This window comes from Sus scrofa, chromosome 2, assembly GCF_054392235.1.
Source record: "Sus scrofa isolate SSC_HxYL_T2T_F1_AM1 chromosome 2, Sscrofa_HxYL_maternal_Yorkshire_Landrace_v2.0, whole genome shotgun sequence".
Classification (NCBI taxonomy): Eukaryota; Metazoa; Chordata; class Mammalia; order Artiodactyla; family Suidae; genus Sus; species Sus scrofa.
The window spans coordinates 152,681,516-152,701,112 of record NC_139384.1 but is presented as its reverse complement, the minus strand read 5'-3'; the positions used below and the strand labels follow the sequence as shown (position 1 = coordinate 152,701,112).

Genomic DNA, 19,597 nt, shown 5'->3' with positions numbered 1-19,597 from the left:
GGAAGTTCCCAAGGTAGGGGTCGAATTGGAGCTGTAGCTGCCAGCCAACACCACGGCCACAGCAATGCAGGATCCAAGCCACGTCTGCAACCTACACCACAGTTCATGGCAACAATGGATCCTTAACCCACTGAGCGAAGGATCAAACACACATCCCCCTCATGGATACTAGTAAGATTGGTAACTGCTGAGCCACAACATTTACTCCCAGTGCCATTTCTTTTTAGGCTTTATTCTCCTTGGGCCTATAGTTTCAGCTATGGATCCAGGCTCCATTTCCAGTCCATAGAATTCTTTAATCTTATTTCTGAATATAGCTACATATTTTTAGTATAGTTTGTTTCTAACCCCATATTTTATTTATTATATCTATGTATGTGAAATGATAGAAGAGAGGTAGAGTAGCAAAATATATTGATGTTACCTTCTTGACTGGAAGTCTTTTTTTTTTTTTTTTTTTTTTTTTTTTGCATTTTGGGGCCACACCTGAAACATATGGAAGGTCCTAGGCTAGTGGCTGAATCAGAGCTACAACTGCCGGCCTACACCACAGCTCACCGCAACGGCAGATCCTTAACCCACTGATGGAGGCCAGGGATCAAACCCGCATCCTCATGGATACTAGTCAGATTTGTTTCTGCTGCACCACAACAGGAACTCTTTATTTGTTATTTTTATCTAAATAACCTTGAGATAGGACTCATTCAACATATGATAATTTAGAAAGAAAGAACCTGGTCTTTAAAAAAGGTGTGTTAGGCGTTTTGTGTATTTCACAGATAGTTACAGAGACTGAGAAGAAAAGTCTTCTAGATTTAAGTAGTAAAAATTTAAAATATGTATACATATTATCCCTTAATAAAAAGTTAATTAAAAAGTAGGAGATCATAGTTTATTAAGGTAAATTAATCACTAACAGTTCAAGTTTCTTGATAAGTGGATCATCAGAGCTTATAAGCTTCCTAAAATCTTATCCATAAAAAATGCACCAAAAAGTTCTGGTTCTGATGAAGAAGCACTATAAGAAAAAAAGGGCAGGTTTTTTTTTTTTTTTTTTTTCTATTTGGCTTTAAATAATAAATTTTTACTTTAAACCAAGGTTTCTTTCTTTAAAATAAGATGATTTCCTTTAAAATCAGACACGGGCACCCAAAGTATATATCAAAGATTATAAATACATCAGAGAAGTGGTGTTTCTTGGAGTTGAAGGAGGACATTGTCTAAAGATAAGGACCAGAATCAGAAGGGGGCGGGGAGGACACTGTTTTATACAATATATGTACTAAAGGATTCTTACACTCTCCCTGGGGGCGTATAATCTTCCAACTCACCACTGCATCTTACTCATTACCTTAGTGATCTGTTACTGATCAGATTCATATCCCTCAGCAGAACTGAGATGGAAAAAGATTAAGAGGCACTGTTTCAAGGTTTGTGTTTAGCTCAGTTTCTAAAAATCATAAATAACAAAGAGAAAAAACAGGCTTATTCACTTTGGATCAGAAAAGAATGATAATAAAGTAAAGAAGAAAAAACAAACAAACAAACAAACAAAACCCAGAACTTAACAATGATGCAGAATAACCTACAGATTCTAGCAATGTCTCCAAGTGTGGAATATGGAAAACTTTATGAGAACCACCTGGGACATCATTTAAAATGCAGACTCCAAACTTCAGGTCTGCTGAATCTGAACCTCTAAAAGTGCAGCTATAAACCTCAATTTTAGAAAGTATCCCAAGTTTTGAAACTTACAGCTAGAAAGACAGATTTATAATCACATTTCCTTTAACAAATCCAGGGAGAGAAATACTTTATCTGAAATAACACTCAGCTTTACATTCCTAATAGGAGCCAGAGCTATTAGGTAAACAGTAAAAGTTTACATTTTCATGTAATATTTTATGGAAAAATATATTTACTTTCTTCAAAATAGAATGAATATAACTTCTGTTCAAAAAGCCAATAAAGAAGATACTGAATCAGCACTATGGTTGAGAGTGGCTTGACAATGAAAAATTTATTTTAATTATTAATTGTGATGCAATCACAACTTATTCCTAATTTAAAAATTAAGAACTACTCCTGAGTTTAAACAAATCCCTCTGGAATACAATGGATATTAAATTTGCTTGACTTTCAAAACCATCAGGTGAAGTTCCACACATTTTTTCAAAAAAAATCTTTTCAAAAAAATTTTTTCCAAAAAAAATCTTTTCAAAAAAAAAAGAGAAATATTTGCTTAAGAACAAGTATTTGTCTTCTTAAAACCAATTTTAGAATGAGGTTACATGAGATGGTTTTAAGAAAAAAATATTAATTTTATAGATATTAGGGAATGCACAATATAGAGAAAGTTTCACTAAATGATTTGTTTTTGGTTTTTTTAAGGATTACATAAAAAATAATCCAATACAGCACCCTAAATCTGAGTTTCAGATTTTTGATGAACAAAATTGAATACAAAGGGCTTTATGTCTGAGGCTTTCTCTCTAGGGTATCTTCACTCTCTCAATAAGCAAAAATACAAAAGAACTATCTGAATAAGAAAATCTATTTTCATCCAAGAGATTTTTTTAGGAATACCACATGAAAAGAATACTAAGGAAGCAAACTACTAGTACTGTCAATCTCTTTTTATTGGAACTTCATTTTTCAACTGAAGAGGATTTCCTTTGTCACCCAGCAGGGTCCTGGAACTTCTTGGCTGGATTGAGATATCCAGAGTTCTGGTTATCTACATCATCTATTCTTTATGTAGGAGCTTACAAGCATCAAAGGCCACCCTCACCTGATGCTTGGCCGGATCTATGCCCTCCAAAATAGTCTTCATGTCCTCCTGCTTGTCCTGTGAAAGGAAAAAGAAGAACTCACGGATCTTATTCCAAAAAGGAAAATCACATTTGGCCATGAAGACCTGGTGACTGATACTTCAGGTGCTGGGTTTTGTTAACTCAGGATCTTCAAATGAAAAGATTCTCATCCGTAGAGACCATAATCTCATAAGCAGAGTATGATTTTTAAAGGTTTGACAGTGTGGTTCTCTAACAATATAACTTCAATATGAATCTTAACATATGCAGACATAATTCTGCTAAATTTTTTGAACTCATGCCTTTGTCTCCAAATATAACTAAAACCACAGAATTAAGAGCAGTATCTTTCTAATCTAACCAAACAAGGAAACTAACTGGATCAAAAGATTTGGGAATATCAGAGGTTGGGAGAAAAAGTAGGGAAAATATACTGTTAAGATGATTAAATAGTTACCTCTTACTCCCACTATAAATGCATTTAGCGCTCACACTGTTCAACTAAAACAAGAAACTCAAAGAACTTGAGAGATGGAGTATTTGTATTTTCTCTAGATCTAGACTCCTGAAAGAGATAAAGTAATTGAAGATGAGACAGGGAGACAGGTGAACAAATAGTAACAGGCCTTGCAGTCACTGACCAGCAGGGTTAACTAAATCTCCAAATAGAAGAAATACGGAAAAGGCTTCACTCTAAGTCATTCCAACCTCCTAGGGGATGTGCTTATCCTAAGGAGATACGTGCTCCTATAGAGATCGGTAAGAAAGTATTCAGAGACAACTACATGATTTGAAGAAGTTGAAATACTATTAAAGTTCACTTCTCCCTTCCTCATCCCCTATGATTTTCAACAAAAACAAGCCCATTCATATGAATAAATAAGCACAAAGTATCCAATAGAGAACCTTTTAAGATGTTCCCACAAAAATGGAAACAAATTTTAGGCAAATATTCCCCTATGCTTTCACTAATTCAAGAGAATACAAACTTTTTAAATAGTTGAACAAAGTGATATAACAGCAAGAGGAAATTTAAGAGAGTTGGAAAAGCAAAAGAAACTAAGTAATGATGAAACCATGAAAACCACATTAGAAACACAACAAATATACAGAAAATATAGTGACCTGGTGGATGGGCTTGTGGAAGAATACAGAGGAAAAGGACAAAGAAATAAAAATAATCAGACATAAAGATAATACAAATAAGGGAGATCCAATATATGGATAATAAATATCCCAGAAGAAAACAATAGAAAAAGAAGTGTTCAAGGTTGTAATAGAAGAAAACTGGGAGTTTCCATTGTGCCGCAGTGGAAATGAATCTGACTAGTAACTATGAGGTTGTGCGTTCGATCCCTGGCCTCGCTCAGTGAGTTAAGGATCTGGTGTTGCCTTGAGTTGCAGTGTAGGTAACACATGCGGCTTGGAACCTGCATTGCTGTGGCTGTGGTGTAGGCCGGCTGCTGTACCTGTACCTCCGAATGGACCCCTAGCCTGGGAACTTCCATATGCCATGGGTGCGGCCCTAAAAAAGCAAAAAGAAGAAAAGTGAAGGAGGAGGATGAGGATAAAGAAAAGGAGAGGAGAAAGAGGACAAATAAAATCTTTAGATAGAAAGCACTCAGTGTTTTCCAGGAAAAACTATTATAAAACAATAACTACCAAGACACAAAGTTTATACTTAAACCTTTGTGATTTAAATCTTATGATAATCCAGGCAGAGAAAAGGAAGTCACTGACAAGTAAAGGGTAATATTCTACAGGGTTTGGAAATATTTAGTACCAGAAGACAGTAGAATAGAGGGCTTAGAATTTTTAGGGTAAAAAATAAGTGATTCAATTATTTTATATATGGCCACATTCATTTATAAATACAACATAAAATAGTCTCAAAAATGCAAGCACATGTGAACTCCTTTTTATAGTGGAGGAGAGTAAATTCAAAACAAGACTGACATCAGCCAGCCAAAAGGTGAGTCAAGTTCAGGAAATGAGGAAATCAGAGGCTGCATAATATGAAAGACTAGTAAGGTGAATGCTGTATCCACCTAAGTATACAGTTAAAGTTAAACAACTGAGAGAAACAGTGTCATAAAACAGCATGTAAATGTTACAAAATCATGACAATGTAATAACAAAATAACTCATCAAAATCTTATGGTGGAAGAAAATTAATTCCCTCTTCAGAAAGGAGTCAACAGATTGTCTGAGTATTTGATTTTTGGTTTTTATTTATTTATTTAGTCTTTTTGCCTTTTGAGGGCCGCTCCAGTGGCATATGGAGGTTCCCGGGCTAGGGGTTGAATCGGAGCTGTAGCCACCGGCCTATGCCAGAGCTATAGTAATGCGGGATCCGAGCCGCGTCTGTGACCTACACCATAGCTCACGGCAACGCTGGATCCTTAACCCACTGAGCAAGGCCAAGGATCAAACCCGCAACCTCATGGTTCCTAGTCGGATTCGTTAACCACTGAGCCACAATGGGAACTCCTATTTGATTTTTAAAAAATCAGTTTGTTTTCTAAAGGAATTAACAAAACATTTCAAAATTTGTGTTTGTAAATGACATCTCAATACTTTTCCAGGAAGTAATTTTATATCTCTGTTTTATATATTTCACCAAAGCTTTGGAAACAATTCGTGAGCAGCTCATAGGGCTACTTGGAACACAGGGAATTTATTTATTTATTTATTTATTTTGGCTTTTCAGGGCCATACTCTCAGCACATATGGAGGTTCCCAGGCTAGGGGTCTAATTGGACCTGTAGCTGCTGACCTACACCACAGCCTTCAGTGAGACAGTTTTATATATTTGCGAAACACATTCTCTTGCCACAGTGTGAATTCTTTCCTGAGATTCCTTGACCTCATTTTTTTTTTTTTTTTTTTGCTATTTTAGGGCCACACCCATGGCATATGGAGGTTCCCAGGCTAGGGATCGAATTGGAGCTGTAGCTGCTGGCCTACGCCACAGCCACACAGGATCTGAGCCACATCTGTGACCTACAGCTCATGGCAACGCTGAATCGCTGAATCACTGGATCCTTAACCCACTGAGTGAGGCCAGGAATCGAACCCACATCCTCGTGGTTCCTAGTCAGGTTCGTTAACCGCTAAGCCACGATGGGAACTCCCCCACAGGGACTTTTTTAGATGAAACAATCAAGGGGACTATGATCAGAGATTAGAAAATTAAACCATAGAAAAAGGACAGAAGGAAGGAAAAAAGAAATCTAACTCATGTTAATGAGATGTAAGAATCAGGAGACCTCAGCTGTTAACAGAAGTGTTGACTGGTTCAGCATTTTTAAACAGTCTGGCTGATAACCAGCATTTTTACTGCCAGGAATTTATCCCTATAGATATATTCACAAAAGTAGCAAAGATATGTAAATATGCATAAAAATATTTAGTGCAACACCATTTGTAATATTTAAAAACGATAATAACCCAGATGTTTATGGTATAAACATAAATGGTCAATAAATTATACAGAACACGGGGTACCTGTGAAAAAGAATGAGAAATTTATAGGAATTGACAGAAAAATATTGCATTAAAAAGAAAAAAGTTTCAGAACAGTATTTGTGGTAGTAAATCTATTTACACAAAGAAGACATATAGCCTACATATATATATGCTTGGGTGTACGGCAATGTCTAAAGACATGACATATTGCTTAAATTAAAAAAAAAAAACTTACGAAAGAAGACCTAGTCTACATTTCTCTTTCATAATATTTACCTTAAAACAAACAAAACTTTTGAAGGATCAGTTTGGTAAGTCCGTATTAAATCTCATTTCAAAGGAAATAAATTCTAGAATTAAGAATCAGAAGGACTAATGTATCCATGTCCAAATCACCCAGTTGATACTAGCTCAACTGTTCTAAGAAAATGCCCCACCAAAGTTCAGATGGCTGGCAGAATACAGTCCAAGAAAAGCACCCAGGGTCAGAGAGCTTACTTTGTGGTTAGGGAGGAAAATCAGTGATAGATCACGATGACATATTCAAAGAACTCAAGTTACTCGGCGCAAAAGTGCTTCAATTTTTATTTCAACATTAAAAATAATAAACCTTTAAAAAGTATGATCAACACTAGAAAGAAAATTAGAATAGTAAAAAACCAAAATTCTATTTCAGTAAGGAATTATGCAAAGAATTAAATAGTGCCTAGAGTATGCGTTTCTTTCAATACGTGACTTTTGTTCTTTTTTTTTTTTTTTGTCTTTTTGCCTTTTCTAAGGCCACTCCCGTGGCATATGGAGGTTCCCGGGCTAGGGATCGAATCGGAGCTGTAGCTGCTGGCCTACACCAGAGACACAGCAACGCAGGATCCGAGCCGCGTCTGAGACCTACACCACAGCTCACGGCAATGCTGGATCCTTAACCCACTGAGCAAGGCCAGGAATCGAACCCACAACCTCATGGTTCTTAGTCGGATTCGTTAACCACTGAGCCATGACGGGAACTCCTCAATATGTGGCTTTTCATTACACATACATAAAATATTTCTGGAAGGATATAAGAAATAAACAAAATTGACTGCCAATAGAAGGGGAAACTGGGTACCCATGGGACACTTTTATACTCTGGATTTTGAACCATGTAAAGGTATTACCTGTTTAAAAATAAGAAAAAATATAACTGATTTGCATAGGACCAACTATTACTCAATATGGCCTATTACTCAGTATCACTGTGTACCTACCACTCTTCTTCAGGATGGTATCAGAGCTGTAGCTACCAGCCTATGCCAGAGCCATAGCAATGTGGGATCTGAGCCACATCTGTGGCTTACACCACAGCTCACCGCAATGCTAGATCCTTAACCCACTGAGCGAGGCCAGGGGTCAAACCCGAGTCCTCATGGATACTAGCTGGATTCGTTTCCTCTGGACCACAATGGGAACTCTCTAAATACTGCTTTCATATCAAATGGAAATACACCCATCAATTGCAGCTGCTGGCCTATACTATAGCCACAGTAGCACGGGGATCCAAGCTGCGTCTACCACCTAGACGACAGCTCACTGCAACGCAGGATCCTTAACCCACTGAGCGAGGACAGGGATGGAAGCCACATCCTCAGGGACGGGTTCATTACCACTGAGCCAAAACTGGAGCTCCGGTTCTATTTATTTTCTGATTCACTTCATCTAAAGCAGATTTATTATGAGCATAAAGAAACCATGTTCTCTCTCATCCCTGGAAACCCCTATTTTCAGGGTGGCAAACATTTTAAAGTAAAATGATAATTCTAAAATCTTTGCCTCTCACTGGACACTGCCAATGTAAACTCAAAAGCCAGAGCTTTGAAAAGTTTGAAGGCATATAAGATGAGAAGAGGAGGATATATCAAGTTTATTCTACTACTTGAAATAAACTTTAACTGCAGGGAAAGAAGAATAAAGTTATAATTGAACAATTCCAAAGATAACTGGAGAAACTATATTCTTGAGGAAATAGTTTATTAAAACAAAAATCCAGGGCAAGGAAACTATTCCTACTTCTTTGACATCATCTAGCTAAGATAAATAAGAATAGGAGAGATAATTATTTAGCATTTTATAATGCCAAATTATTCTCTCTCTCTCTCTCTCTCTTTTTTTTTTTTTTTTTTTTTTTTTTTTGCTTTGGCATATGGAAGTCCTAAGGCCAGGGGTTCAATAGACTCTTATTCTCATGGATACTGGTCAGGTTCACTACCATTAAGCCACAACAGGAACTCCCAAATTATTCTTCATTGGGGTTGCCTTACCAAATTATTGTGTTCTTGAGGATTTAGTAACTTTTTTTTTGGTCTTTTTAGGGTGGCACCACAGCATATGGAAGTTCCCAGGCTAAGGGTTGAATCAGAGCTGTAGCTGCCGGCCTACGCTGTAGCGACAGCAATACAGGATCCCAGCTGTGTCTGCAACCTACACCATAGCTCAAGGCAACAATGATCCCAAACCCACTGAACCAAGCCAGGGATCAAACTTCCATTGTCATAGATACTAGTTGGGTTCGTTTTTACTGAGCCATGACGGGAACTCCAGGAACTAGTAACTTTTAACTATTAAAATAATCTGTAAAAGTGTTTTAAAATAAGCTAAATCTAATTATTAATTATAAATAACACCCAAAATAAAGTTTGGGGTAATTTAAGATACATTTACTATACACTAAGATTTTAAGAGAAAGAAAAATGTATTTAAGACATTATTATCCTTCTTAATTATGACTTCTACCTTAAAATTTCATTTTGGTCAAAGATCTCATAGCACTTTACACATTTTTGGGCAAAGCACTCAAGATCATCTAGTCCACCTAATACTTCCAAATAGGTAGCTGGTTAACTTGTTCTTTAAAAATCATAAAATTAGATATCTTAAGCCATATCATTACAGATGTTCTGGTCCAAACCCCTCAATGAAAAAAGAAAAAAAAGAAAAGAAAAAGGAGAGATGAATAAAAACAAAAGAAGCCTAGGGAATCTAAGTGATTTGCCCAAGGACACCCAGCGGGCCAAAGAACATTTACATGATCTTGCTAAAATAGTGCAGAGAATAATACTAGATTTCATTTTATAGATGAGAATACTGAGGCAGGTATTTACTTATTAGTGATTTGATGGCTATGATGAAAATTTAGGTGTCTTGTCTAATGTTCAGTGGCATCTCTAATGTTGAGTTCTTTCTACATAACTGATGTAGCTTTTGCCACTCATTAGATTTCCATTCAAATATAGGATTTTGGATGCCTTCCTCAGATATTTCTTCCTTCTATTAGATCTACTTTGGAATAGCAACACAGGCCTGTAACATGCTAAAGTGGGTCACAAAATCTCTTTATATGAACACAACTAGAATGTATTTACCTTCTATAATACCTATGTCAGTTGTAATATAATGGGAAATACTACTTGAGTTTCTCTTCGAGAAATAAAAGGCAAGGAGCTGGAGACAAGGAAAGAATACTTATTTATCAGGTTTATGTATCATTTTTTCTCTCATTCCTATCTTAGCTTCATTGGCAAATACATGTGAAGGAAATTCCTTAGATGACAGATATTTTTTTATCTTAACAAATGTATCAAAGCTTTCTTGCTGAAATTGACATGTCACAACACGATGAGAAAGAATCCATTATTTTCACAAATGGTTTGAAAAACAAAAACACCACCAAATCAAAACAACTCTCAACAAACTTCCAATTACAAATAAGTACTAGGGAGGTAATATACAACGATAAATATAATTAACACTGCCATGTGTTATACATGAAAATTGTTAAGAGAGCAAATCCTAAGAGATCTCATCACAAGGAAATGAAAAATTTTTCTGTTTCATGAATTTTGTGTCTATATGAGATGATAGATGTTCACTAAACTTACTGTGATAATCACTTTATTATGTGTTTAAGTTAAATTGTTATGCTATACATCTTCAACTTACATAGTGCTATGCATCAATTATATATTAAAAAGTCTAGAAGAAAAAAAATAAAAATAAACCTTCTATTATACAAATATGTATCATTTTTTTTTAAAACAGAAAAACAAAACAATGCTGCCATGTTAGCCAACACAATATTGCCACCTAAACATACTATCATTAGGGCCTTTGCAAACTCTGACCTGACCGTCATCATAGCCATCGATCATCTCTATAACAATAAAACGGTTGGGATGAAAGCCAGGAAAACACAAACAAAGTAAGTCAAAATTAAAAGCAAGCAAGAGAGAAAAAGAAAGAAGCAGAACAGTGTTTATGATCCAAACCATACTGTTTAATAGTTAACTATTCAAATCCACCACATTAAACATAAAAGTTATAGTGAAGAGGGGGCTGGAGGACTGTGATAAAATAAATCAGGCCATACAAGTGCTTTAGCTTAAATAAACTACTGAAATGAGAACAAGAATAAAATATTAAAACTCTGCCTTCAGTCTAAAGCCAGTAACTGGGGAAAATGGTCTCGAGTAATAATAATATAGGACACCAGGACTATGGGTCTGGAACAACTTCAGTTTTTAAATGGTGTTTACTGCTTCTTTCTTTCTTTTTTTTTTTTTTTTTTGGCCTTTTAGGGCCGCACGGGCAGCATATGGAGGTTCCCAGGCTAGGGGTCTAATCAGAGCTGTTGTTGCCGCCCTACACCACAGCCACAGCAGTGCCAGATCCGAGCACAGCTCACTGCAACGCCGGATCCTTGACCCACTGAGTGAGGCCAGGGATCAAACCCGCAACCTCATGGTGTCTAGTCGGATTCGTTTCCACTGCACCACTACAAGAACTCCTGTTTATTGCTTATTTCTGGTGAAGGAGTTCATTAAAAAATCTGTAAGGACACAACCTAGAATAGATTTACAAGGAGATCCTGCTGAATAGCATTAAGAACTATGTCTAGATACTCATGTCGCAACAGAAGAAAGGGTGGGGAAAAAACTGTAACTGCAATGTATACATCTAAGGATAACCTGACCCCCTTGCTGTACAGTGGGAAAGTAAAAAAAAAAAAAAAAAAAATCTGTAAGGACACTGATAATATATTTCTTTTCAGAGAAACAAGGTTAGTTTCCAAAGTCAGTTTTTTGTTTTTGTTTTTTTTAATTTCTTTTAGATTTTTTTTTTTTTTTGGCTGCACCAGCAGCATGTAGAAGTTCCCAAGCTGCTGCAGTGACAATGCTGGATCTTGGGTTATGCATTACACCCACTGTGCCACAAGAGACGATGCTGGATCAGTGGGTTATGCATTATTACCCACTATGCCCCAAGGGTACTCCTTTCTTTTAGACTTTTTTTTTTTTTTTAGGGCCACACCTCTACGTAGGCAAGGGGCTGAATCTAAGCTACAGCTGCCAGCCTACGCCACAACCGCGGCAACATCAATTTCAAGCCTCAACCTATGCTGCACCTAGCAGCCAGGCCAGATTCTTAGCCCACTGAGGGAGGTCAGGAATAAACCCGCATCCTCATGGACACTAGTCAGGTTCTTAACCCGCTGAACCACATTAGGAACTCCTCTTTTAGATTTTAAGTATGCTACAAATGCTAATGTTAATACAAACTTTCTTACAACAGATTTACATCATATAATACCTGTAATCACACCGAATAACCCTAAAACCAAATTTGAGCCCCCAAACCAAAAAGGCTATGGAGAAAAAGAAAACACATGAAGGAATAATCTTTATTTCCATATGCAGTGATTCCCCTTATAGTGGTGACGAGATGCACATAGCAGGAAGATATGGACTAGGTGATTTGTTCAAAGCTCTCTGCTTACTGAGTAGGTAAAACAATTCTACATACTAAATAGGGAGAACTTTCAAAAAGCTCTGGAATTAATGGACAACTTCTCATTTCACATAATTTTTGATTTCCAAAAGGAATATTTTATTTACATTGTCTTTTTAGGGCCACACCCACTGCACATGAAGGTTCCCAGGCTAGGCATTGAATCCAAGCTACAGCTTTTGGCCTACACCACAACGCAGGGATCAGACACACATCTGCAACCTACACCACAGCTCACAGCAATGCTGGCTCCTTAACCCACTGAGTGAGGCCAGGGATTGAACCTGCATCCTCATGGATACTACTTGGGTTCGTTACCACTGAGCCGCAATGGGAACTCCCAAAAGGAACATTTTAAATGGCTTATTTAAGAATACTAATTTAGTCCAAGGTTTTAAATAATAGACTATTCAAATTTATGCATTATTACAAAGTTAGACAAGTTACATATCAATCCATAATCTAAATATGATGGATATTCAGTGCCTTTTTTCCCCTGGAAATATCTATAAATATTTTTCATTTAAAATATTTTTAAAGTAAGAAAAAAAATGAAGTTTCAAATAACTAAATTTCAAATTAGAACATGCACATATTTTGCAGATCTACCTAAAAATGCTCAAGTATACCATCAGTTCTGGCTGTGGATTTTTTAAAAAGCTATAAGTAAGACAAGGTATAGATTTCCTTTAAAATGAAGTTCTAAATTATACCTACTACAAAAATAAATAAATATAGTATACCTACTACGTATATAGAATGAAAAACCCTAAAACCTCTCAGTTTCATCCCAGGAAACAATATAAGAAATCCAAATTGTAGCATTATATTTTTTTGAAATTATAATTAACATCCTGATTCTGGTGCAGAATATTTTAAAGAATGAGACAACAGCTTTTAAGCTCCTTTTAAAAGAAATCTAATATCAAAATCTTGAATTGTGGTAAAAGTTAAGCTCTAAAAATCTAACAAAGCAGAAGAATTCATCCAGATTGTATTCTAAAGGTTGACTTGTACAATCTTATTTTAAAATGAAGGCAGGAGTCCCAACGTGGCACAGCAGAAATGAATCCAACCAGGAACCATGAGGTTGTGGGTTCGATCCCTGGCCTTGCTAGTGGGTTAAGGATCTGGCGTTGCCATAAGCTCTGGTGCAGGTTGCAGATGCAGCTTGGATCCTGTGTTGCTGTGGCTGTGGCATAGGCCGGCAGCTGTAGCTCCGATTAGACCCCTAGCCTGGGAAGCTCCATATGCCACGGGAATGGCCCTAAAAAAAAAAAAGAAGAAGAAGAAGAAGGTAAAAGTAGTACCCCCTCCCCGCCCCCATGAGTGACAGCCCACAAAAACAAAACAAAACAAAACACCTTCAAGAGCTACCAAATGTAGACATCAAGAATATACCTATGGGATGCCAGAAATGGAACGCATCTCCACTCCACGCAACGGGAGGGGAGAGCCTTCCATCTCCAAACCAATGGAGAAAAATCCTATAGTCCTCAACAGATTCTAGGAAGGGGTAAAAAAGGATGAAGGGCAAGAAAGATGCTACTGTCTTTTTAGGTCAGAATTATCAATCATTTTTTCCCTCAGGACTTAGGGACTGATCTGCCTGCTTTACTCACTTTGGGGTTTTGATTAGGTTTTTTGTTTTCTGCCTTTGGCTTATACTAAAGCCTGAAATTGAAAAGTTTATTTGTAAGTTTTAAATCTCAAACCTACTACATTTTTTCCATATTTTTCACATTTTCTATAAAGAACAAGAATCGCTTTTTATGATCAGGAAAAGAACTAATATTAAAACTGAAATATCACTCCACAGACAGGAAAAGCATGAAATAGGCAATATATTTTTTAAAAGTAAAAAATTAAAAAATGAAATAATTCAAAAGGAGAAAAAAGAAAAAGTTATACACATGAAATTATTAAATCTAACATAATTTACGACTGTTAAAAATAAAAAGCAAGTCAAAAGTTCAATAATAAGTGAATAATTATAGTTCATCAACTTGGAATATTATGCAAGAGTTATAAATATAGAGAATATGCAATACAGAAAAGATTATGACAGAACACACAGCCAGAAAACAGAAAACAACTGTATATTATGTCACGTAAACTACATGTAAATATGCATGCAAAGGTAGAATGCAAAATAGAAAAAACAATTATATTAGAATAACAGTATGATCTTTGTACTTAGCATCTTTATCTGAGCCACTTTTTAAATTTTATATTTTGAATGTAAAACAAAATGATAAATTCAAATCTTTCTATCCATTCCTTAAATGAAATTCTTCTGAGGAAGTTTAATCACAATTTACCTAATTCCAGAAAACTATAAAAATAAAACATTAAAAAAAATTTTTTTCTTGGCTGCACCTGAGACACATGAAAGTTCCCAGGCCAGGGAACTACAACAGAGACAAGGCTGATCCTTAATCACTGGGCCACCAAGGAACTCCCTTTAAAAACATTTCATAATAAATTCTTATTTTATTTGTTGTATCTATTTTATCTTTTTGGGGCTGTACCCACAGCATATGGAAGTTCCTAGGCTAGGGGTCAAATCAGAGTTGTAGCTGTCGGCCTGCACCACAGCCACAGTATCTGTGACCTACACCATAGCTCGAAGCAACGCTGGATCCTTAACAATGTAAGAAAGGACTTTGCTATGAAAAAACGGGAGAAGAGAGAATTCTGATAAGAGTTTAGAGGGTAAGAGTATTAAACTTTGCTTGTAGTATCTAAGCTTTTATGTTCTACCCTATCTTTGTTTAAAGTGATGAAATACTTCGATTCTTAATTTTTATAATGACCCAAAGCACTTATAAATGGACTGAGATAAATAAAGAAGGCAGATAATTAAATCTACTTAACATATTTGTGATAATTTTCTTTTCTTTCTTTCTTTTTTTTTTTTTTTTTTTTTTTTGTCTTTTGGCCATTTTCTTGGGCCTCTCCCGTGGCATATGGAGGTTCCCAGGCTAGGGGTCGAATTAAAGCTGTAGCCGCTGGCCTATGCCACAGCCACAGCAACACAGGATCCGAGCCGTGTCTGTGACCTACACCACAGATCACAGCAATGCTGGATCCTTAACCCGTTGAGCAAGGCTAGGGATTGAACCCGCAACCTCATGGTTCCTAGTCGGGTTCGTTAACCACTGAGCTACAAGGGGAACTCCAATTTGTGATAATTTTCAAACAAAAAAAAGTATACCTCTTAGAAATTGTAACTGATGGGGTAGATCCTGATTAATGAGAATAAATGCTAGTGTTATCATTACAACATTTAGTATTAGCAGAAGTGATGATTAAATAAATAGCATAATTATACCATACATTTATTTTAGTCAATAATTATTTTCCTACTTATGACTGGGCCACTTTGTTGTATAGCAGAAATTGACAGAACATTGTAAATCAACTGTAATAAAAAAAATTAAAACAAAATAAAACGAAAATTATTTTCCAACAATGTTCTCAGGTATTGGGGGGAATGTCTTGTTATTAGAAATGGTTTAAAAGATGATACTTGCACTTTCTTTCTAAATAACTGACATTAATAAAGTTGAATTTCTATAACATTTGTAACTATGTATGTCTCATAGATTTTTAAGAAATACATAAAGGAATTTTAGGACAAACTTTAGAGAGCAGTTTAAAGTACTCTTGCAAAACAAAAATTACTCAAAGCACAAATTTCAGCAAGAAGTGGGATACTGTTTACAATTTCCCAGTTGTAAGAATTATTACACATATGAACATGACATCTAACCTGAACTTTTGAAAAGATAAAATAGAAGACACTAAAAGAACAGAAAAAGAATAGAATGCTGTAATAATATTGTTAGGAAGATGACAGTAGTTTCATTTCAAATGTCTAATTAATTAGAAAAACCAAAGAAATCACTCCAAGAGATCTGACAGGTTTTTTACTCAGTAAACATATTACCGAATTTTGGTATGTCTAATAAAAGGCAGTAAAAAAGGGATCAAAAATGTCAAATGGGACTGGAGTGAAAGCAAGAAACAAATGAATGGTTTTACCTAGGAAAAGAAACAGTACGCCCTTTTAAAAACTACTTTCAAATATATTTAATAAATGCAACAACGAGAACAAGCAGCCATATTTTTTTGCTTTTTGTTTCTGATTTTTAGGGCCGCACCTGCAGCATACAGAGGTTCCCAGGTTTGGGGGTCAAATCAGAGCGGTAACCGCTGGCCTACACCATGGTCACAGCAACACAGGATCCGAGCCAAGTCTGCCAACTATACCACAGCTCATGGCAATGCCGGATCCTTAACCCACTGAGGGAGGCCAGGGATCAAACTTGTGTCCTCATGGATGCTAGTCAGATTAGTTTTCACTAAGCCATGACGGGAAATCCCCAAGTAGCCAAATTTTTTAAAATATTATTTTATACAACGCATGCAAACTATTAATCTTCTTTACTAGTGTTTTCTAAATGTTAAAAATAAAGGAATATTAATATTCACACAAAAATATTTTAAATTAAAATATCTTACTAAATCAGCCCCTGCTTGAAGTAAAACATCTGCAACATCCGTATGTCCATTTTCACAAGCGTAGGTTAAGGCTGTGTCTCCTGTTGCTGTTGTAGCATGAACATTAGCACCTGGCAAACAAAAAATTTATGCATGTACTTTGTAAATTTTAAAAGTATATTTGATGATTCAATTTTGTAATTTGATGAAACGCACAAATTCTAAATATGAAAATAACAGTATACATATATTTTTTTCTTTTTTTTACTTTTTTAGGGCCGTACCTCGGCATATGGAGGTTCCCAGGCTAGGGGACTAATCCGAGCTACAGCTGCCAGACTACACCACAGCCACAGCCATGCCAGATCCGAGCCATGTCTGCAACCTACAACACAGCTCATGACAACGCCGGATCCTTAATCCACTGAGTGAGGCCAGGGATTGAACCAGCAACCTCATGGATCTTAGTTGGATTCGTTTCCGCTGCACCATGATGGGAACCCCCAAAATATATTTTAAGAATCCTAATTTTCTTTCTTTCTTTCTTTTTTTTCTTGTCTTTTTGCCTTTTCTAGGGCTGCTCCTGTGGCATATGGAGATTCCCAGGCTAGGGGTCTGATTGGAGCTGTAGCCACCGGCCTATACCAGAGCCACAGCAACTTGGGATCTGAGCTGCGTCTGTGACCTATGCCACAGCTCACGGCCACACTGGATCCTTAACCCACTGAGCAAGGCCAGAGATTGAACCTGCAACTTCATGGTTCCTAGTCAGACTCGTTAACCACTGAGCCACGATGGGAACTCCTTAATTTTCTTTTAAATATGTTTAAAAAATGTTTTAACAATACAGAAAGAAACTATACCAAACAATTAAAAAATATAATAACCTGCCTATACATTCCTACTAAGATATAGCCTAAGAAATAAAAGAGCTAAAACAAAAACCATCAGTTTTCAGAAATCATAACGGTGATAGTTTTCGTGTCTATTCTGAACCAGTTCTATGGCTACTGTGATAATCCTTTGGTGGGTGAAAATCTGGGCATGGCTGAGAGAAAATACAGATAAAAGATTGCTGAGGTTAAGTAAAATCATATGGTTCTGAATTATCAGAATTGGCATGAATTCATGTTGCATTTTTATCTGTAAGGAAAATAATTCCTAACTCTAATCAACTAAAAAGGCCTAAAGAGAATGAAAGACCAAGCAGAAATAGCATTTCCAGCTTAGACTGTGATCTCTAAGTAACATATCCTACTAAATGGAATTAGGGCTTCTTAGAGAAATAATTGACTCCAAGATTGAGGCCGAATCTGTATAAGATGGGCCTGAAACTCCCTGCTATGTTAGAAAGCAAGGAAACTATTAAGAGACTATAATGAGGTCACACCCAAAGGATTTAGGAGCTAAACTTACTGACCAAAGATAGTGAAACTGTCCCATCTTTCAGCAATTTTTATATCAAAAAGAATGAGGAGTAATAGCCACCATATTTATGTTTAAATCTAAAAGTTCAAAATGATGTTTAAATCAAAACCAAAAAAACACTTCATTGCTCATCAATGAAGGATAATAAGGGACCACTTCATTATTTGCAGGGGCGAGGGAGATGACTAAGGGGGAAAAAAATCAAACATTTATATTACTATTCCTAAATAATTTATACCTAAGAGTAATCAAAGAGTTGATATGGGGAAGTTTCTCTTTTTTCTTTTTGGCTGCAATTATGGCATGTGGAAGTTCCCGGGCCAGGGATTGAACCTGTGGCACATCAGCGACGTGTGCCGCAGCAGTGACAACACTGGGTCCTTAACTAGGTGGACTATATGGGAACTCAGGAAGTTTCTCTTTATAATCAATTCTTAATAAACAAGGAAGGAATAAGAGAATTTAGAATATTACCACTTTGCAACCTCTAATGAATTAATGGCTCTAAGCAATAATCATCAATGCCTAATAATATTACCCAAAAAAGAGACAATCAGACACTTACCACCTCCTGAAAAAATACACAAATACTACTAATGAAGTACTTTTAAAAACAAAACATACATCCTACTGAACTCAGTCAAGTCTCTAGATCTAAGTACTACTTTATGGAAAATCCAAGGGACAGAAAAACAAGTTAAATGAAATTGTGGTGATGCAGTTAGCAACATCCATACTCTGGGAAACCTAAAGGATAAATATTTCAGGTCTTCAACAAAAACTTACACAGGAAGAGAAAAGAATGATGGAAAAGGAGCCAAAAAATTAAATGGTATTTAAGGGATGCATTGATATATACTTATTGTATGAATCTTATTTGAATCCTAATTTGAAAAAGGGATTAGATATGCACATACCCAGTTATAAGACTATCAGGAAAATATGAAAACTGACTGGCTATTTAATGACACTATGGAATTATTAATTTAAAAATTTAGCTAAGAAAAAAAAAATTTTTTTTTGGTCTTTTTGCCATTTCTTGGGCAGCTCCCGCAGCATATGGAGATTCCCAAGCTAGGGGTCGAATTGGAGCTGTAGCAGCAGGCCTACACCACAGCTCGTGGCAATGCTGGATCCTTAACCCACTGAGCAAGGCCAGGGATCAAACCTGCAACCTCATGGTTCCTAGTCGGATTCCTTAACTACTGCACCACGACGGGAACTCCAAGAAAATGTTATCATGGTTTCTTTTTCTTTTTCTTTTTTTTTTTGTCTCTTTTAGGGCCACACCCACACCATATGAAAGTTCACAGGCTAGGGGTTGAACTGGAGCTGTACCTGCCGGCCTACACCGCAGCCACAGCAACGTGGGATCTGAGCCATGTTTGCAAACTACACCATAGCTCGCCACAAGCTGGATCCTTAACCCACTGAGCAAGGCCAATAATCAAACCCAAATCCTCATAGATACCAGTCAGGTTTGTTACCGTTGAGCCACAAGAGGAACTACCCATGGTTACTTTTTTTTTTCTTTTTGTCTTTTGAGGGCTGCACCCGCAGCATAT

General features: G+C 36.4%; 1 protein-coding gene across 2 annotated transcripts in view; it reads right to left on the bottom strand.

The window, feature by feature from the left end:
* Positions 1-19,597, bottom strand: part of ANKHD1 (ankyrin repeat and KH domain containing 1) — a 131,180-nt gene that overhangs the window by 61,932 nt on the left and 49,651 nt on the right. Inside the window, 2 exon segments of one of the 2 annotated variants that reach the window (NM_001444645.1) lie at positions 2,792-2,848; positions 16,626-16,735. In NM_001444645.1, the coding sequence (NP_001431574.1) occupies positions 2,792-2,848; positions 16,626-16,735 (167 nt within the window). 2 annotated transcript variants of the gene reach the window in all.